Below are 21,982 nucleotides of genomic sequence, written 5' to 3'. Positions count from 1 at the left end.
AGCCCGAATCCAACGTGCGATTGTCACCTTGGAAGCCGCCAATCCCTTGTGAGGACCCTCCGGAATAACAAAAAGAGTATCCGTACGGCGGAAGGGAGCGGAGGATGGTAAATAGATCCTTAGAGCTCTGACAACATCCAAATGATGTAACTCCCTTTCTTTAGGGTGCGAAGGAGAGGGACACAGAGAGGGAAGGACAATCTCCTCGTTGATATGGAAGTCGGAGACCACCTTCGGAAGAAAGGAAGGAACGGGCCGGAGAACCGCCTTATTCTTATGAAGAACCAGGAAGGGTTCCCTACAAGAAAGGGCCGTCAACTCAAACACCCGTCTGATGGAAGTGATAGCCACAAGGAAAACCACCTTCCAGGACAGGAGTCGGAGAGAAATCTCCGTAGAGGCTCAAAGGGGGAAGCCTGGAGCGCTAGGAGGACTAAATTCAGATCCCAAGGCGGCAACTGAGGACGGTACGGAGGAACCGTATGTGCCACTCCCTGAAGAAAAGGTCTTTACAGGCCCGAGGGGGGCCAGAGGGCGCTGGAAAAAAAAATAGAAAGCGCCGAGACCTGACCCTTTAAAGAGCTAAGGCTCAAACCAAGGTCCGCCCCTGATTGAAGAAAGGACAGGATCGTGGGGAGAGAAAAACAAAGAGGAGGAATGCTTCAGATGTCACAGAAACCCAGGAAGGACCTCCAGGTCCTGTAATAGATCCTGGAAGAAGCAGGCTTCCTAGCCTGAATCATACTGCGGATAACATCCACCGAAAAACTTCTTCGCTTTAGAATGGCGGTTTCAATGGCCACGTCGTCAAACGAAGAGACCTTAAATGCTGATAGAATCGTCTCTGAGCGGCAGAGACCAAGGAACGTCTCCCAGAAAATGAACGAGGTCGGCATACCACGCGCGACGGGGCCAATCTGGGGCGATGAGGATTGTCGGAACGCCCTCCATCCTGATTTTCCGTAGAACCCTGGGCAGGAGGGGAAAGGGGGGAAACACATAGAGAAGGGAGAACCCCTGTCAAGAGGAGATCAGAGCGTCCGCGCCGTAAGCTTCCGGATCCCTTGCTCGGGAAAGAAAGGGTGGAAGTTTCCGATTGAGTCTTGAGGCTATCAAGTCCACGTCGGGGCAACCCCAACGGAGACAGATCGCCTCTAATACGTCCGGGTGGAGGGACCACTCGCTCGGATCTATCGTGGTCCTGCTGAGGAAATCCGCAGTCCAGTTCTCTACCCCCGGAATGAAGATCGTGTAAATTGCCGGTACATGGGCTTCCGCCCACTGTAAGATCTCGGCAAATTCCTGCATCACCGCGAGGCTGCGTGTTCCCCCCTGGTGGTTGATGTACGCCACAGCCATGTCGTTGTCCGACTGGACTCTTACTGGGCGACCCTTCAAGAGGTGGGTCCAGTGCCGGAGGGACAGAAGAATCGCCCTGAGCTCCAGGACATTGATCGGGAGCTTGGACTCCGACCGAGACCATGTGCCTTGGACTGTCCTGGGAGGGAACACTCCTCCCCAACCCAGTAGACTAGCGTCGGGGTAACAACCGTCCAGGAGACCGGAAGGAAGGACCTTCCCAGGACTGGTACCGACAGCCACCAAGAAAAGGACGACCTCACCTGAGGAGAGAGGCGGATGGGATAGTCCAGGCTCTCTGAAGATTTGTCCCAGGAGGATAGGATCGCTCTCTGGAACGTGCAAGAGTGGAACTGGGCAAAGGGAATCGCCTCGAAACAGGCGACCATCTTCCCTAACGTCCTCATCCAGAGTCGAATGGACGGAAGTCTGCAGTCGAGGAGTCTCCTCACGGAACTGTGCAGTCGCTTGTCCGGGGGAAGTCGAACCCGTGCCGTGTCCGTGTCCAGAAGCATACCCAGGAAGACCAATTGTCTGGAGGGCGTCAGAGATGACTTCGGCAGGTTGTCCAATCACCCGAAACGCGCCAGAGCTTCCAGCGCGATCTGTACGCTGTTGGATGCCTGAGCAAAGGAAGGGGCTTTAATAAGGATGTCGTCCAGATAAGGGATTAGGAAGATGCCTCTGGAACGGAGCAGGGCTAGAAGAGGGGCCAGAATCTTTGTGAAGACCCGAGGCGCATTTGCCAGCCCGAACGGGAGGGCGACGAACTGGTAATGACAGTCTCCTATCGCGAACCTCAGGAAGCGCCTGTGACTCAGGAATCGTCCTGCACCCGGACGCTGAGAATCCGGGTCATGCAGGCAGTGTTGTGCTCCACTCACTATGCGGTGCTGAGACAATGTATGGAGCGGACTGCGGCGGTGAGCCTGCCCCATACACAGCAGGTGCTGTGACGATCTCACCATCGTATAAGTGTCTGTCCATATGTATGTGTCTGTCCCTGTCTCTGTGTGTGTGTGTCTGTGTGTCTCTCCCTGTGTGTCACCATCACCATGCCCAGTGTTCCTATGTCTTGACGCAGCTGCATCCGACGGGATGGAAGAGGAGGCAGCGCCACCAGCATGGAGTCCGTGGGAGAGGCACACTAAGGACGTAGGTAACACTACCACATGGTCTACACTAGTGTTGTCTGTGGTTTTACATAGGACTGCAGGTAACACTACCACATTACCAGCTCTAGTGTTATCTCTGTAGTTTTACATAGGACTGCAGGTAACACTACTAAATTTTCTGTACTCAGATAGCCAGTACTGTGTTATCTGTGTTGTTACATAGGGCTGCAGGTGATATCTACTACATTATCTATACTCAGAGAGTTATCACTATGTAAGGGGGCCCACTGAGACTTTAACGCCCAAGGGCCCACATGAACCTGGAGCCGGCCCTGCCTTGGTGGGTATATAAGGTGTGTGATAGGCTGTCTGCACACATAGCCCTTGTTGCTGTCATGTGTAAAAGAGACGATCTTTTTGCTTTCGGGCCCCGGGTGGCGGTATTTCTGAAACTGCACAGTTAGTGAACTGTTCTTGTGCTGCTGATAAAGTGTATGGTGAGTGGACGAATGGCACCACTGTGAATAAGTGATGTGGAAACTGTGGAGCACCACGTGCTATTGATGTGAAAGGTGAACGTCGGCTACGAAGGTGCGCAAGGGCAGACCGACGCTACAGTGGAGCAGCACACCGCCAGAATGAACCAAAAGGCTACCAGAATGGTGTCTAAAACAACAGTTCCGCGAATCCTACTGTGTATAGGGCTACAAAGCAGATGGACGGTCACTGCACCTCTGCTAACGAGGCTGAATTGGCAGTATCTGAATTGGACCTCTGCTGATTGGCAGAGGGATGCCTTCTCCGATAAGTCACGTTTTCTGCTTTATGGAACGGATGTACGTTGGCGCGTCAGATGAGAAACATTAGAGAACAAACAGCGTACAACCACTGCTGGAAGAACACAAACTGATGGTGGCTGCGTTATGGTCTAGGGCAGGGATGGCCAACCTGTGGCTCTCCAGCTGTTGCAAAACTACAAATCCCAGCATGCCCAGACAGCCTACAGCTATCAGCCTACAGCAGGGCATGGTGGGAGTTGTAGTTTTGCAACAGCTGGAGAGCCACAAGTTGGCCAGCCCTGGTCTAGGGCAGGGATGTCCAACCTGCGGCCCTCTAGCTGTTGTAAAGCTACAACTCCCACCATGCCCTGCTGTAAGCTGATACTGTAGCTGTAGGATGTTCAGGCATACTGGGAGTTGTAGTTTTGCAACAGCTGGAGGGCCGCAGGTTGAGCATGCCTGGTCTAGGGGATGCTTTCGTGGCATTTTCTGGGCTCACTTATCCATGTGGAAGGCATTCTCAATTGATTTTGGTATGAATCCATCCTTACAGATCACATACACCCCTACATGCTGATTGTCTTCCCTGGGGCAGATGGGATCTTCCAGCATGATAATGTGACATGTCACAGGGCTAGAGCATGACCCAGAGTACTGCCCTGGCCCCCTAATTCCCCAGACTGAGCACCTGTGGGACCACCTCAATCGTCGTGGTCGCTCTATGGATTCTCCCCCACGCACCCTCCAGCAGCTGTGGGATGCACTGCAGTCAGCATGGCTACAGATACCTGTGACAACCAACTCCTTCCTCAGTGGCCACTGAGGAAGGAGTTGTAGCCCACTCCGAAACGCGTATGGTAATGGTAATTAGAAATCCCATGAAATAAAGTACAGAACCGGAGGATCAAAAGCGCTTAAAGTCAAGAAGGAGGAGAGGGATCGGTGAATATTCGTTCTCAAAAAGCTGGACACCTGCATCCATTAGGTGAGATCTTTCCTGGTGAAACCTAACCCTGCGTGAAATAAATCAACAGCGCAGAAAAAAAATATACTATCAGGTAACCACCAAGACAGTACAGCTATACACGACCACCGAAGATCCCGAATCCTGCAGAGAAGACCTTCACAAGTCCTTTGGAAACCAAACCGCAACTATACCGCAGCCTGCAAATAACTCCATTACACGTGGGACGCCACGAATGATGCAACAAAAACCGGCACTACTCCATTCAAAACAGTGAGTAAGACAGCTCCGGTTTATTTATTTCTGCAAATAGGCAGTGACATTTAGCGGTAACATACTGAACATACGAAGCGGCTATTAATTTACAAAGATACAAGTGACTATCTCTAAGACTGTATCTAAATACTAGATTGATCTTCTTCATTATTTAAGCAATATTTATCGGGACATTGACTGGGTTAATTAACCCATTGGAGAGACGATACCTCTATCACATACAGACCCTGGAGCTCTGGCTAAAATACTGAGAATTATCAAATCTTATTACTGTATTTAAGTTTTTATACTTTTTATGAATTTTTTAATGTATAAGTTTTAGCTATCCAATTTATGTTTTATATAGATACTGTATATCACGACATTTAAATAAATATATTGTTCTATTAATCCTCCTTGTGGAACCAAGTGGTGGTGTGCCCTAATATTCTTTTATTTTTTACTCTGGATATTAGCCGATGGTCATAATAATGTGACTTGACTGCATAGAAGTTCTGTTCCCCACGTTTGTCATCACATACCTGTTGCTGAAGATCTTCTTTCTGCTTCCGTGTTTCCTCCAAAGCTTTGGCAATCTCAACGCTCACAGTCTCTCTACTACTCAGCTCCTCCTGCAATGAGAATGTAAATCAGAGTTGTTATGTAACTGCAATGAATGGTTGGATATATTGTTTTTCTCATTCACTAGTTAGATACATGGATCCCTACGGACTTACATGGACAGTGTAACTAGAGGTGATGATTGTACATTAACAAACGCTTACTCCTATCCCCTCTTGATGAAGGCTGGCAAAAAACTGCATGGATTTTCATCCCTGGAGGGCGCTTACTGGGATAGTGGGTACCCTCTCATGCTTTCAACCTCTTTAAAGGGGTTATCCAGGTATTGCTAATGATGAAATATCCTCAGATCATCATTATCTCACCGGCGAGGGTCCAAGTCAGGGATCGGAGCTCTGGTGAGCGCAGCCGGCTCCCAGCATCTTTCCAAGCACAGCGCCATACATTGTATAGTGGTAATGCTTGGTATTGCAAGCTCAGCCCTATTGACTTGAATGGGGCTGAGCTGCAACTAGGCCATGTGAATGACATACAGTGATTGTTATTATTATTGCATTGTACTCATTTTGAGCTTAAAATCATGTTTTCAATTAGTGTTTAAAAAAAAATATGGAGCCTTTTTTTTTGTACAGGGCTGAGATGCTGTAGTAGCAGCCTCTGGATTTTCTGTCTTTTCCGTCATTTGGGGAGCTGATGGGCTCCTTATCTCTGCTCTCTGACATTATAAACACTCATTATAGCTCAGTTCTATCTATCTTCTAAGTGTTTATAACCTCTTAGTAGTTTAGAGATCAGGTTTATTAGATGAAGTGAAGTGAAAGTAAGTCACACAGTTAGAAAAACTGTCGACCCTTTGTGACAGAACGGCTCAATATTTTTAATAAAGGTCAATTGAAAATATGATTTATAGCCAAAAATGAGAAAAATGCAATCGTAAACAAAAATTGCCTCCGAAGGTGTACGCAGCCTTTAAATGCTCCATTAAGTATGCATTGTGGCCTCCTGATTCGCCGTTTCTTTTGTTGGTGCTGCACTATGTACTTACCTGCTTCCCTGTTTCACACAATGAAGTTTGTACATGCTTCATACAGTTTGCACATGCAGTTGGCACATACCTTCATCTTCTCCTGATCGGCTTCCAGCTTTTTGAGAGCAGCTTCCAGATCTTTATTTCTTTCCTGTAAAGACTCCTTTTCTTGTTCCAAAAGACTCTGTATGAAGATAAAAATGGTCAGAATCCACTGGTCAGCGGAAATGATTCCAGACGGCTCACAAATGATCAGAAAAATAAACCACACAAAATGCATTAGACGATTAGCAAATATGTTTGCACAGAATAATTTTCTAATATTAGACCAGAGGCCACCATGCTTACAATATTGTGCTGTGCTGATGTCCTATCAATTTCTCGAGCACTCTCCAGGGCAGAGACCTGGGCTTCTAGTCGACCCACCTTCTCCGCACATTGCTGTCTCACACTCTGCAGCTGATGTGTTAATTTATCGCTCTCAGATTTCAGCTCTGATTGCTAGGCATGAGGAAACATAAAAGATAGATTATAGGTATTACAACCACATTATTACACATTTACAAATTTCCTATTTTTCAGTATAAATAACATCTGGATGGTGATTTCTAAACAATGATTTTTCCATGTCCTTAAAGGGATTGCACCAGAATGGCAACTTATTCCCTATCCGGATAGGTGCTACGTGTCTGATCAGTGGGGATCAAACATTTGGAACCACCCCCCCCCCCCCCCCCCTAAGCATGAGAATAGGGGTCCCATGTTTGCCACTTGTGGAGCAGTAGTTGATTGTGGGGACTGACAACTTAATTCAAACTATATCGGACCGCCATCAATAGCCGAGCTCCACTGGTCTTGCGCATGAGTGATACACTGTCATTCTGGCAATACACATTTAAAGAAGACCTTTCACTAGAATAAAAAATGTAAAACTAACTATACAGACATGGCGAGCGGCGCCCAGGGATCTCCCTGCACTTACTATTATCCCTGGGCGCCGCTCCGTTCTCCCGGTATAGGCTCCGGTATCTTCATATGTTCGGCTCAACTGGGTGGAGCCAGCCGGCGTCTCCTTCTCCCAGGCTGTAGCGCTGGCCAATCGCAGCGCTCAGCTCATAGCCTGAGAGGTTTTTTTTTTTCTCAGGCTATGAGCTGAGCGCTGCGATTGGCCAGCGCTACAGCCTGGGAGAAGGAGACGCCGGCAGGCTCCACCCAGTTGAGCCAAACATATGAAGATACCGGAGCCTATACCGGGAGAACGGAGCGGCGCCCAGGGATAATAGTAAGTGCAGGGAGATCCCTGGGCGCCGCTCTCCATGTCTGTATAGTTAGTTTAGATTTTTTTATTCCAGTGAAAGGTCCTCTTTAAGCAAAAGGGGTCCAATGTTTAATTCATGACGGTCTTAAAAAAAAAATATATATATGACATAAGGCTCTCTTCAATCCTCTCCTTGTTAGACAGTGGTATGCAGGCTAGTAAGTATATATAGCGGAAGCCTCCTAGTATAGCCCAGTACATCACCGGAAGAAAAAGCCCTTGCCCTTCGCTGTCATCAGAGCAAGAAAAGTTCAGATGCTCAACTCAGAGGGGCTGAATGGGGAAAAGGGGGTCAAGTCAAGGATCAGCTCCGAACCCGGACAGCCCATTTAACCAGGGGATGTGGACAAACCAGAATGGAGCCAAAAAGAGCAACTCAAGTCTTTCACTTTGTTCTAGCGATTAGACAGACCAGACCTAATAATTCCACTACAGCGTGAAGCGTGAGTAATAATTAGCATTGATAAGTATGTACTACATTTAAGGCCCATTTACACTGCTCGATGGGGCAGACGATTGTCAGGAAAGAATCGTTTCTTCCCAGCAATTACCTACTCGTCAGTGAAGGAGACCGCTGCACAATACGGGGAGGAGCAGTCGCTAATGCCATCGCTCGTCCCCATACAGAATCCTCGTTTGTTGGCAGCAGAGTGCTGTTTAGACGGCACTATCTGCTGCCAACAAACAATAATTTAGATGACCGCACCAACGATGCGAAGAAGCATTTCGCTCATTCATGGGGTAATCGGCGGCACCTTTAAGGTGGCTTTAAAAGTTTTACTTAGGGATTTTTTTTCTACGACAGCTGAGATATATTTTTTGGAAGTGACATCATATCTGCGGGAAGCACAAACCGGTGACAGAGATCCTGATTACAGTACAAGGACTACAGTTTTATGTCTGCAGTGATTTACTGAAAATCCTGGTTGAGAAGCTCCAGTGGGAGCTGAGTTCACTCAATGTAACGCGCACACTCAGGGGTCCTCGTAGTCATGGCCCCGCAGCTTCCCCACCACTGATTGGCAGCTTCCTTCCTATACATTTTACAGGAAGAAAGCGGCCACTCATCCATGGGAGAACTCATGATGATGAAGACTCCTAAGCGCATACGTTACACTGAGTGGACTTCAGCACTTGGCTCCCAGTGGATTTATAGAAAAAGAGTGCACAATGAAAGTAAGGGACCTCGTTTTTTTTCTTTAAAGCCTTTGTCATTCATCGGTGATGCCCTAAGATAAGGCAGCGTAAACCTGGTAAAAGATTATCTTTAAGAAAAAGTACATTAAGTGCTGGAATCGTAGAGCAGAAGATAAGACAAAGAAATATCGCTCTGTGATTTGTGCTTGTCATAAAAGCACAAGTTTTTATTTTTTTAAAAAGTTGAACAAAAGCAATACAAAAATAATCAATTACAAACTTTTCAGTGAATAATGCCAGACCTGATGGAAAACTGTACCACTAGTAAACCATTCACAAGTGTCTGTGCACAATGCTGTGAGCAGCCATAGGCAGCTGGACTGATACATACACATGAAGTGATTTGCTCCTCTTTCTGCTTCAGCTCCTTCTCTCGAGCGTGTAGTTCTTCTCGGACTGTCTGTAACGTCTGCTGTACATCTCTGAGCTGAAAAGAAGAACACAAAGCATACAAGGAATATTGTGGGTCATCCATATGCAGGTCCTCTTCTTCTTTTAAATTAGATAATTTTTATTGTATAAACGTACAACAATAAAGCATTGTTACAAAGAATGAAACATGATGTATCATATATTTTGACATAAGGCGCCATTTCAACTATATAATATGATACAGCAACAAATACCTATGCAAATTACATATATGGTATACTGCAACATACCCATCCCACCCCCCAACTCCCACTTCAGCTCTTAATGGATTGTCTATATACACTCACCTAAAGAATTATTAGGAACACCTGTTCTATTTCTCATTAATGCAATTATCTAGTCAACCAATCACATGGCAGTTGCTTCAATGCATTTAGGGGGGTGGTCCTGGTCAAGACAATCTCCTGAACTCCAAACTGAATGTCAGAATGGGAAAGAAAGGTGATTTAAGCAATTTTGAGCGTGGCATGGTTGTTGGTGCCAGACGGGCCAGTCTGAGTATTTCACAATCTGCTCAGTTACTGGGATTTTCACGCACAACCATTTCTAGGGTTTACAAAGAATGGTGTGAAAAGGGAAAAACATCCAGTATGCGGCAGTCCTGTGGGCAAAAATGCCTTGTGGATTCTAGAGGTCAGAGGAGAATGGGCCGACTGATTCAAGCTGATAGAAGAGCAACATTGACTGAAATAACCACTCGTTACAACCGAGGTATGCAGCAAAGCATTTGTGAAACCACAACACGCAGAACCTTGAGGCGGATGGGCTACAACAGCAGAAGACCCCACCGGGTACCACTCATCTCCACTACAAATAGGAAAAAGAGGCTACAATTTGCACGAGCTCACCAAAACTGGACTTTTGAAGACTGGAAAAATGGTTTCTTGAACATGACAATGAGTTCACTGTACTAAAATGGCCCCACAGTCACCAGATCTCAACCCAATAGAGCATCTTTGGGATGTGGTGGAACGGGAGCTTCGTGCCCTGGATGTGCATCCCGCAAATCTCCATCAACTGCAAGATGCTATCCTATCAATATGGGCCAACATTTCTAAAGAATGCTATCAGCACCTTGTGGAATCACGTAGAATTAAGGCAGTTCTGAAGGCAAAAGGGGGTCCAACACCGTATTAGTATGGTGTTCCTAATAATTCTTTAGGTGAGTGTATTATCCATCATTAACCAGCCAGCGGCGCCACAATCTTTCATACTTTTGAGGACATCCCCTCTTCCTGAACACCATTTTCTCAAAAACTAACATCGTGTTTACTTTACTTCGAAATTCCTCAATGTCTGGAGGACATGACTGAATCCAATGTAGGGCAATACGTTTCCTGGCCACATATAGTAATCGGCCAACTGCAATCCTGTCTGCCTCCTCTCCACCAATATCCGTTACATAACCCAGAACACAGACTTTGGAATCTCGAGGTATTTGCAGTGAAAAGGTATTTTGAATCACTGCCAATACATCTGACCAGAAGCCATCTAGACGTGGACATTGCCACAACATATGTATTAGATCTGCTGGTTCTGCTTGGCATCGTGGACACTTTGCATCCGTCCTGATGCCAATGCGGTGTAAAAAGACCGGAGTTTTGTAGACTCTATGTACGATGAAAAGTTGTGACAATTTCCCACCTTCACTCAATGATACTTTCGGTATGGCTTCTAATATATCTTCCCATTGCTCTTGGGGTATTTCACCTATGTCCTTCTCCCATCCCTTCATTCTGGATAAGGGGAACGCTTCCAGATATTTATCTAGTAGCATTTGATATATCATTGAAATAATCACTTTTTTTTATCCCCTCTCTCAACTATTAATTGTAGGGAAGCGTCTCTATGTACCTTGATATTACTATTTTTACACATCTCATTAAGTGCGTGAAGTATTTGTAGTGCAAGTCGTCTTGTAATAAAATAGACAACTAGACAAATATACAATTCTACTTTCCTCATGTCCAATTTAAGGATGGGGGTGCACTATTTCACTTCTTGCAGGATAGCGGCTAGATGTACCCCCTGACAGCTGTAAACAGTATACAACTATATACAGTACATGACACACTGATAACTGTATACCATTGGCTTGTATGTGGCAAAGACCTGGTATTAAAGGTTTAGATTCAGGGAAGTCTCTTATTGGGGGCTTCCATCAATTAGCTGAAGCAGAGCATGGCTACAAATAGTATCTCTCTGAAGCCCCCCGAACATCCATATTACACAAATGTGAAAGGGCACAAGCAAGGCTCATGTCCCCTGTGGTGATGCTGAGCTGGAACTGAGTACTTGAGGTCAGATTACCCTGCAGATCACAGCTGATCTCTAGGGGTTACCGCAGCGGGGAGTTGTCACAATACCAACATTTTGATACGGTTTCAATACCTGGAAAAGGTATTGTTATACTCGATAGCACGCAAAAAAAAAAACACAATACCCACACATTAACCTCATGTTGCCAGCTCAACATGATTACAGCAATAACAAACTCGTATAGTTAGTTTTGTTTTAAACTTTTGAGAAAAAAAATAAAAAATCTATAATTTTATTTGATTCGCCATTTTCTGACAGCCATAACTTTAAAGGGGTATTCCCATCAGAGAAAATGGGGGCATATCGCTTGGCTATTTCCGTCTGCCCCATAGAAATTAATGGGAGCAGGGGCCGCGCGTGCGGGGAAACCCGGGATCCTCCAGCCACAGCCACAGCTCTCACCGCTCGGTTCTCATTGTAGGTGCGGGCATAGCGATATGCCCCCATTTTCTGTGATGGGAATACCCTTTTAATTTTCAGTCTACAGAGCTTTTTGATTACTGTTATTCAACTTTTTTGGGAGGGACAAGGTGAGTAAAAAATTGCTAATTGCATGTTTTTGTTTTTTCCATTACGGCGTTCACCACACAGGAACATTTTTTAAAATATTTTAATAATTAGGACATTTTCAGATGCGGTGATACATGATATATTTATTTTTTGTATATTTTTATTTGTAAAATTGAGAAACAGAGGTGATTCAAACTTAATATTTTTGTGTTGTTTTTTTTTTTTTACTTTTTTAACTAACTTTTAGGGGGCTAGAACCTGGGATCCTTTGATCCCTTTGTCCTGTAGTAAAAATGGCAGGGATCCGATCACTTACCATGAAAGCCTGAGGCCTGCTAAGGCTTTCCAGGGCGGTGATAGTAACTTCCCTGCGAAGCTGTGCACAAGGCTATCCTTAGCAGGCCTCAGGCTGTCATGGTAACTGATCAGAGCCCTGTGATTTCACTGCTGGGGCTCAGATCGGAAGGCAGCGGGAGCCGCATCCCTCTGCCTTACATCACAGATGCCGTGATCGCTGTTGAATGTGGCATTTGAGGGGTTAAATGGCCAGGTTCGGCGTGATGCAGAGGTCGCACTACAGTTTTTTTTCCGGAAGAGTAAAAATACTCCTCTGACCATTTTTGAGGAGTATTTTTACCCGAGAAGGCCTGCACTTGCTCACATCTGCATTGGAGCCTCTGTTGCAGATTCTGTTGAAGGACCAGACAAAAAAAACTCATATGCAGCTCTTTTTTTTGTCTGGTAAAAAGACAGATCCTGAACGGAAACTGTAATCGGCGGAGTCTGTTCAGCTTCTTCCTTGTCAGTTAGGCTGGGTTCACATCACATTTTTGTCATACATGTAAAAAGACGCCTCCATAGATTTCCATTATAACAAAAAAATAAAATAAAAATATATACATTAGCCACCATGTTTTTTACTGGATTTTGCAGGATGGAAAAACATGGTACACTACGCTTCCCATCCTGCAGAGTTCCCCAAACAAACGTATACTTTTTACAATGAAACGCCATGGTGACTGATGCCACAATATGGCATCTGTCTGAGGTGACTGTTAAAGTATATGGTTTTTGTGTATGTTGAAGGCAAGACAAAAACCCACCCTTACGTGCCCGATCCAGGACTCCATTATCTTTGTAACTGAGCAGAACAACGTAAATAAATAACGGTGGCGTGAATGGGGAGATGAGTATTTATGTGGGGGACCATTACTGACAATTATAGCCAAGTGATAAAGTCCAGCCCAATATGGCGGATCATTTCTGTACTTTATCACTTGGCACTCCACACTGCACCGCATACATCACACACACAGCACTGCATACATCAGTGTGTTGTACGTGGCGCAGCATGTGTGGTTAAGGTCCTGATCAGGAGAATGGAGCGGTATGACTGAAATTTAAGGTTTATGGGTGCTGTTAGATTTAATGAAGCCATAACACAGAATGTTTTTGCAGAGGGAATGTGTTACCTAGGTCCATTATAGGGTTATAACTACAATATGAAAGGAGCCAGGATTAAATCACACCTCTTACCATTATTGAGATGGGGCTGATCTTTTCTGGATCAGTGCTGCAATTGCTTCTCTTCCAACTAATTTCAATGGCACAAACTGTTTCTGAGCAAACTTGTATGCTTGTCCCTGGCTGCGGTGGGTGGAAGGAGACACGGTTACCTGGTAACTTGGGTGTCATTGGCTGCTCTGCTTGCTTCCAGGATCTAATCTCAGCCTAGGGTGGCATAATCTTCCTTTTTCAGGTCACAGCATGTTGTGCCGAGCACCAAACTGGGCCATGGTTGCCAGCACTCCGTGCTGCAGCCACCCCCAGGAACCTCCTTCCAGATCCCGCCGGCTTCCCCTACTGTAGGACCTGTATCTCTCCAGCGCCCGTCCAAAATAACCATTAACAAAGGTCCGTGCTGTGAGGAGCTTTGCATTTGGTTATTTCAAGCAAAGGCAGCATCTCTGTGCTGCCCGTGCCGTTCACAGCGCTCACTGACTTTCGCCCGAACACACGTCTATGACGCTTGTACAGGCGTTATTGCGACCTCTGGCGTGATCGCTGTTCCTAGTCATTGCTGTATTATATACAGACGGCACCCGACGCGTGTGAAGCCAGCTTACCGCAGAAGCCCACTCCATACCTTTCCCTGCACATAATGCCATACATGTACGGCACCGTGCGTTAAAGCGCTAATGGGAGGCACGTGGTGTTATTAATTTTAAACCTCCATGTGTCTCATATTTATAGTATGTGACACCATCATTAACCCCCTGTTGCTGATTATATGAGGTAGTACATGATGGGGTCACTTGCTATTATCGTGAGGCACATGGAGATACTAATGTAATAAGACCATGTGCCTCACATTAATACATGCACACAGCATAAGGCTACATGCACATGAACGTTGTTTGTTTCAGTGTCCGTTCCTTTTTTTTTGCGGATAGGATGCATACCCATTCATTTCAATGGGTCTGCAAAAAATGCGGACATCACACCATGTGTTATCCGCATTCGTATGTCCGTTCCGCAGCCCCACAAAAAAAATATAACATGTCCTATTCTTGTCCGTTTTAGGCATTGTTACAATGGATCAGCAAAAAAAAACAAAAAAAACGGATGGCATACAGATGTCATCCGGTTTTATTTGCAGACCGAAAAACACATACGGTCATGTGCATGTAGCCTAAAACACATACCTGTAAAAACAGCAGAATGTGGATGGTACAGGTCACCTGTCGATGACATCATCAGAGGTCCTTTAACAAAGATCCAGCACCGCAGTGAGTTTCCTTCTCCCCTGCCATCCTATTCTCCCCCTCCTTACCTCCCCCATCAGGCTACTCAGTTATTTCACTTGTAGCACTGGCCGCTGCGTCACAGTAAGGAGGGACGGACGTTCTCCCTCCATCTCCGCTGTCTAGCCAATTATGAGAACACGGCACGCACTGCGCTTTTGCGTATGCTATGTTCTCTGGTAGGGACTGATACTAAGCTGCGCAATAGCGCAGCTTAGTATAAAAAACACCCCAATCCTGGTATCGTATGGAAGTATTGAAAAAATATCGAGACTTTGCTACCCGGTGCAATCCTAGTGATCCTGTGATCAGTTTATTTTTGAGGGACGCTGACAACCCCTTCAATATCACACAGGCAGCTGGTCCCTACCAGACACATTAGTAATAACAGGTTTAAACAAAGAATAAAGGCTTTACTCAACTGAAGAATGGGTTTATCACTTATGATGCTTTTTTTGTGAACTGAGAAGAGAGCTACTTCCCTCTATTGTACAGTGGTTGCAGAGCACCTCTAACCTTTAAGGAACTTTCATCTTTGAACTGGTTCATCTCTGTGTCCTTCTGCTGTAAGAAATCCTGCATATCTTGTAACCTGCTGTTTAGTTTTGCAGTCTGAAAAAGGAAATGCATTTGAGAAATATCATTACACACACCTGAAAGGAAACACAAGAAGCAAAACCATAAGTTCTTATAGTCAATGATAAATCGTGCAACTGTGCCTAAAAAGTGACTACCTGAGAAATAAACCTCAACACATTCTTAGAGCTCGACCGGTCATCACTACTGACAGGCGGCAATGGTGACCTGCCTCCCTAGCATCGCGGGTGACGCTAGGGAGGCTGGTCACAGTCACGGCCTTCTATTGGCTCCTCCCACTGTCGCCGGATGTTTTGATCTGTGCGACGGAGAGATGCAGCGGTGATGGTGCAGGGATCTGGAGGGACACCCGTGCCTGGGAGCAGGTAAGTATGCTCTGGAGGAGGGGCCCGGGCATTCCGGGGGTCATTATAGGGATTGTATAACTCCTTCAATAGACATCTAATAGCTCTTTCAGAACAAGTGACGAACACAAGCAAAGCCACAGAATAATTCTGCAGCTTTGAATGTATTTGGCCCGGTCACTGCCAAGACCATAGCCACTATGTCCTCAGCTGGGAAAGGAATTACACAGCAACCTCATAATAGATTGTTAAAGTGCATGTTCACCTTTATAAATTAGACATGGATATAATTCATAAAAAGCTTAGGGGGTGATTTATTATACTGTGCCGCAATCTGAGACTTTTCTCCACTCACGCCAGGTCTAAAATTGTGGATGTGACGTGGGCGGGAAAGGGCCTGCAGGCCCATCTCATTCATCATTTTCTACGCCTGGTTTAGGAATAGAAAATGGTCTAAATGTAAGCCTGGAAGCTGGTTTACATTTAGACTGGTGCTGGATGCGATCCACTGCCAGTTATGGGGCTTCATTAAGACTGGCATCTAACACGGTATCACAGTATAGTACCTGGGAGGTCGTCAGCCTTCATGTACTTTACCAGAAACCAGAACCAGAAACTGCCCGCCGGATAGCTTTAGTGCAGGTGTGAAACTAGCCTCTAAGACTACTAGAAATATTTCTGCCGATTACAATAACAAGATTGGATGAGAAATAATGAAATACGTTGTGCAGATAGAAGAGTACAAACCTCTCTCATAATGGCTCATTATACAATTAATAAGCTTATATTTACCTGGGATTCCATCTGAGAGACTCTATCCAAGTGTAGACTCCTGGTCTCCAATAACTGTTGTCTTGTCTCATCCAGTCGTGTTTCTAGGCCTGCTTTCTGCAAATATTAATACCACTGAGTATTAAAAGGGTTTTCCAAGACTTTAAAACTGAATACCTATCCTCAGGATAGGTCATCAGTATCTGATCGGTGGGGGTCCGACACCAGGGACCCTTGCCGATCAGCTGCTTGAGAAGTCAACAGCACTCATGTGAGTGGCGCAGCCTTCTCCCTGCTTACCAAGCACAGCATCGTCCATTGTATAGCGGCTATGCTTGGTATCCCAGCTCAGTCCCATTCAATTCTATGGGGCTGAGCTGCGCGCAGGCCAAGTGACCCATGAACATGTTGTCACTGGCCTAGGAAAAGCTGAGAGAAGGCTGTGGCACTACTGAGGGCTCCGCTGCCTTCTCAAACGGGTCCTGGATGTAGGACACCCACCAATCAGATACCGATGACCTATCCAGAGGATAGGTCATCAGTATTAAAGTCTCGGAAAACCCCTTTAAAAGGGGCTTGTAATTTGTATTTTATCATTAAAAAAAAAACACTTTTTAAAACATTACAGGCTTCCTCATCTTATGTAGACAACTCCTATCCACATGGACTTCATGGATTGGTTCCCTGGCTCAGGATCCCCACAGTGAGCCATAGAGGACAGTCTTAACAGCAATGAGATACATTTGGGGGTGGTATATATCTGACAATGTTCTTGCCCCCTGGATTACATTGGCAAAACAATCCGAGAATTTAGGGGGAGGAAATGTGTGCACGTTAACGACGTTCTTAACAAGTAAGATTAGGGTTGTTGCGGGTATCGAAATTTCGATACCCAATCAATACTTTTGTCCCGGTATCGATACGATGCCGGGATATTAATTTTCGATATTGGGCTGCGCTTCTGCGCAGTCTAGTATCTCTGAACATGAGCGCGTTGCTGTCAGCGCGCTCATGTTCCCTCAGCAGCACAGGTGAGAAGGAAGCAGTGTCTCCCTCCCCCTGTGCTGCCACTGCCACCAATGAGAAGAGAGGGGCGGAGGAGGGGCCGCTCAGTTTGCCCGCTGTGCCCCTTTACTGTCTCCTGCTCCATAAGCGAATTACTATCGGAGCGATGGGGAGGAGACATCAGCTTCACTAGTGGGCGTTCCTTCTCCCTGCGCTGCGATTGGACATCGCTACAGCCAGGGAGAAGGAACGCCCACTAGAGAAGCTGATGTCTCCTCCCTATTGCTCCGATAGTAATTAGCATATGGAGCAGGAGAGGAGACAGTAATGGGGCACTGCGGGCAAACGGAGTGGCGCCCAGGACTAATAGTAAGTGCTGGGACATCGCTGGGCGCCGCTCTGTGTAGCCTAATACTTAAAGTCTGGACCCAGGAAAAGTAGACTTTAACACATAATACAGGAGGCGGGTGCCGGCAGCAGAATCGCATTGCCGGCACCCTGCCCCTGACAGGGAGCTGCGATCAGCGGCAGTTAACCCCTCAGGTGCGGCACCAGCAGCCCCACCTTTATCTGGCTTAATTTCTATTAGCCCAGTTCTTTAAGCACCCGTCTTGAGTACCCCCTGATGAACCCAATAGACTGGGGGAAACGAGTCAGGGTGACAGGTTCGTTGGTTACTGATTAGGGCTTTCTAGGGTAATCCAGGGCAGGCACGGGGACGGACGGTCACCACCTTCAGATGACGCCTCCGGGATGAGGGTCAATTAGGATCTCAATAGGGAAAGAGTTGTTCCCAAACGATTGTTTTCCCTCACGTAACCCATCCCCTGGTCCCTTTTTTTTTTAAATCCTTAATATGGTGGTTTGTGTATTTTAAGGATATCAATAAAATTAAAGATTTTAGGGTTCTAAGGTTTTCTTCTCTATGTTTTTCCATAGTGGAGGGTAGCTGAAACAGTTCCAACTCAAGTGGACTTAAGCTATCTATTTATTACATGGATGGGTATTATTCTGCATTGCCAACATGTAATTTAAAGGGGTTTGTCTGGGTTCACAGCTGAGCCCAGACATTTCCCCATTTTTACCAAGGCGGCCCCCTGATATTAGCATGTTTATGTTTTTACACTGCTAGGCGGCGGCTCCCACCCAGCAGTGTATTTGGTGACGTCACCGGCACTAATGGGCCGTCTTCAGCGCTGCCCTAGCCGTTTTACAGGCTAGGACAGCGCTAAAGTCCGCCCATTAATGCTGGTGATGTCACCAAATATACTGCTGGCCAGAATCCTTCGCCTAGCAGTCCCTATGGAGAGTCCGGTATGTCACCGGATCTTCCTAAAAAAAAATAAGCTTTTGCCACCCGCGATTCTGCGCAGGACAAAAGGGGGGGCTGCCTGGGTGAAAATGTGGGTATGTCCAGGTTCAGACAACCCCTTTAACATTGAATCATATGGTTCCCAGCGTCTGTCCTTAGCATAGTAATCACATAACGCTTGATTATTCACCCACATTTGCTAGGCAACATGGCACCACCACAGGTTGGTCTCTACAATATGCTCACCTCCATAAGAAGTTCTTGCAGACCTTTCTCCCCAGAGAAAGTTCCTTCAAGTGTCTTCGCCAGCAAATTGACTTTTTCTTGCAAGCGGATAATTAAGGCATCCTTTTCACCAGCTTCTATTGCCATCTAGTGCAAAAAGGCATTCTCAGTACCAAGGACAGAAATTACAGTAAGAATGGTAGAAACCAAGCCCTCTTCTCTCCCCTCTAAGCATTATTTCTTAGGATACACGGTGTTAGGCTTAGTAGATCAGTTTCTCTGAAGGAAGACAACTAGACCTTTTGGTGGATCGCTAAATTGCCTCTATTGCTTTATGTATTATGAGAACTATAACTGCTGACTAACCCAGTGTCAGAGATATGCTGATGGGTGCCCACCCAGTATTATATTTTGTACCTAAAAAGGAGTCTGCCAGAAGCCTAAACCAATATTTATAATGTGTAGGACCCGTACCTTGGATTTCAGCTGTTCATGCTGTAGCTTTAGCGTTTCGTATTCATTCTGAACATCATTCAGTCTCTTCTCGCTGCTACAGGCTCCAGCCTGGGCCTAAGTACAGAGGCAACGGAAATACAGTATGAAGAATAGATTACCAAATACTGTACTCCATATACGAAAGTGTCATCTACTTGTGTCTGCAATATGACCACACTATTTATTAACAGGTTCTAGAAAAGTAATACATGTGGCTTAAAGGGGTATTCCCATCACAATGATCACTGTTAAATCTGGTAATGATTTGACAGTGATCATTTTTGTAAATACATTTTATTACCCAATTTCCACCCTTTTTGAGAAAATAAGTCCCCTCTTACCTGATTGTTGTCTTTCGTCCCCCCCTGGTTACGGCCACCTCTCGCCTGTCGAATCCCGTGGCCGCGCTTGCGCAGAAGACTGAAGATTTTCTCCCGGACGGGCAATGTCCTGAACGAGCACGCCGCCGCGCATGCGCCAGGATGACTTCTTCCTGGCCAGTATAGTACAGAGCCGCGAACGTGCACGCCGGCTCTGTACTATACAGGCCAGGAATAAGTCACCTTGGCGCAGTCACGGCGGCGTGCGTGCTGAGGACAACGTGCAGCCCGGCCGGGAGAAGACGTCAGTCAAGCTGACTGAGCCCGCCCAGCCGAATCCAGGAGGTCAACGCCGCGCTCGCCGCAGGTAAGTATGAAAACTGTTGATGGGAATACCCCTTTAAGTAAGTATGTAAAAAAAATAAAAAAATCACTGAAAAAAAAAAGATAATGCACTAACAAAATAGATGCAAGCATTATATATGGACCAAGATCTGAGACTCTTAGCCAATATATTTTGATCATAACACATCTGTGCCCACCTACCTAGCGCCAAGGTGGTTTCAGGTCAGGCAGATCCTACGCTAAAACTACCTAAGCCATTGGGCTTCTATGTTCAGGAGCGCAGACGCCGCACATATGGTGTGCTGCTCCTAGTCACCTCCATGTGCATCAAGCAACCAATGGGAGGAGGAGCAAGCACACCTATATGTAGCACCTAATCAAGGCGGTCTACTCCCAAGATAAAATAGGAGCGCATTCACACCTGAAGGTGCCACTCCCTCAAGCATATACTACATAATAAACAAAAAAATCACAGAAAAAACTAAGATAAAAACACCCTGCACGGTATGATAAATAAATGTGCGGATGTCCAGGGCCACATTCACGGAAAAAAAAAAAAAAATTACAGAAAAAAGGATAATGCACTAACAAAAAAGATGCAAGCATATTTATTTATCATACCATGCAGGATGTTTTTATCTTAGTTTTTTTTCTGTGATTTGTTGTTTATTAAGTATGTCCTCTTAGTAGTTTGGAGATAAGGTTTATTAGAAGACTGGCACAAAGTGAAAGTACCAGTCACACAGTTAGAAGAACAGTTAACCCTTTGTGACAGAATGGCTCAATATTTTAAAGGCCAATTGAATATTTTATAAAGGCCAATTGAAAATATGATTTTTAGCCAATAATGAGTAAAATGCAATCATAAATAAAAATTGCCACCGAAGGTGTACATAGGCTTTAACTTTATGCCTTTTGGAGATCATTTTATCTTCAAGTTTCTTAACTGTTCACAGTAATAGCAATTTTGACCAGGGGTGCCCAAACTTTTGCATGCCACTGTACATCATTTTTTTTTCTGTATGCAATTTTTTTGTTCAATATGCACTTTTTATGCCCGACAGTATGTAATATCATTTGGAACTGATTGCTTATCATTGTATTACTTCTTCCAGTATCCCATGAAGGCTTGAGGCCGAAAATGTTTAAATATATGCAGCTGGAACACTTTCAAATAAATCACATGTACTGTATTTTTCGCTTTATAAGACGCACTTTTTTCCCCCAAAAGTGGGGGGGAAATGGCTGTTTATCTTATAAAGCGAATACTAGTGAGCGCTTCCATTATGGAGGCGCTCACTAGTATGCTTTAGGTGCAGTGGGAGTAGGGAGTGAAGCGCTTGTAATACTCACCCTCTTCATTCCTGGGGCCGGCGCTGCACTGTCCTGACCCCGAACAGCATCAGGACGTAGTGCACGCACTATGACCTGACGCTGCACTCAGTCAGGTGACAGTGCAGCGCGGGCGGAGAAGACATGGGAGCGCGACTGCTGCAGGAGATAGAGAGGAGCTGCGGCACAGGAGAGGTAAGAGAAGTTTTTTATTTTATTCGGATGTGAGGTCTGATGGGGGTTCTGGCAAGGAACTCTGATTGGGGGGATCTGACGTCTGATGGGGGAGTCTGACAACGAGGGCTGATTTGAGGTCTGATACCACTCTGGTCTGAAAGAAAGGGCTGATCTGAGGCGGGTCTCACATTAAGTGCTGATATGAGGTCTGATGGGGGTCTGAAATAAAGGGCTAATATAAGGTCTGATGGAGGGGGGGTCTGACAAAAAGGGCTGATTTGAGGTCTGGTCTGAAATTAAGGGCTTATCTGAGGTCTGATGAGGATCTCACATTGAGTGCTGATATGAGATCTGATGAGGGTCTGAAATAAAAGGGCTGATCTAAAGGTCTGACGGGG

General features: G+C 45.7%; 1 protein-coding gene across 4 annotated transcripts in view; it reads right to left on the bottom strand.

Annotated features, from left to right (window-relative positions):
* The window catches only part of GOLGA1 (golgin A1), a 799,579-nt gene that overhangs the window by 723,850 nt on the left and 53,747 nt on the right, over positions 1 to 21,982 (bottom strand). For all 4 annotated transcript variants that reach the window (XR_005773994.1, XR_005773995.1, XM_040406051.1 and 1 more), the window contains 8 exons: positions 19,390 to 19,485; positions 18,937 to 19,062; positions 16,395 to 16,490; positions 15,178 to 15,273; positions 8,928 to 9,023; positions 6,430 to 6,582; positions 6,170 to 6,265; positions 5,015 to 5,104 (listed from right to left, as the gene is read on the bottom strand). Coding sequence is in view for 2 of the 4 variants with exons in the window: in XM_040406051.1 (XP_040261985.1) it covers positions 5,015 to 5,104; positions 6,170 to 6,265; positions 6,430 to 6,582; positions 8,928 to 9,023; positions 15,178 to 15,273; positions 16,395 to 16,490; positions 18,937 to 19,062; positions 19,390 to 19,485 (849 nt within the window). In the remaining 2 variants the exon portion in view is untranslated. The remainder of the gene's footprint in view (positions 1 to 5,014; positions 5,105 to 6,169; positions 6,266 to 6,429; positions 6,583 to 8,927; positions 9,024 to 15,177; positions 15,274 to 16,394; positions 16,491 to 18,936; positions 19,063 to 19,389; positions 19,486 to 21,982) is intronic.

This window comes from Bufo bufo, chromosome 8 (genome assembly GCF_905171765.1).
Source record: "Bufo bufo chromosome 8, aBufBuf1.1, whole genome shotgun sequence".
NCBI lineage: Eukaryota > Metazoa > Chordata > Amphibia > Anura > Bufonidae > Bufo > Bufo bufo.
This window is presented reverse-complemented; position numbering and strand designations above follow the sequence as displayed.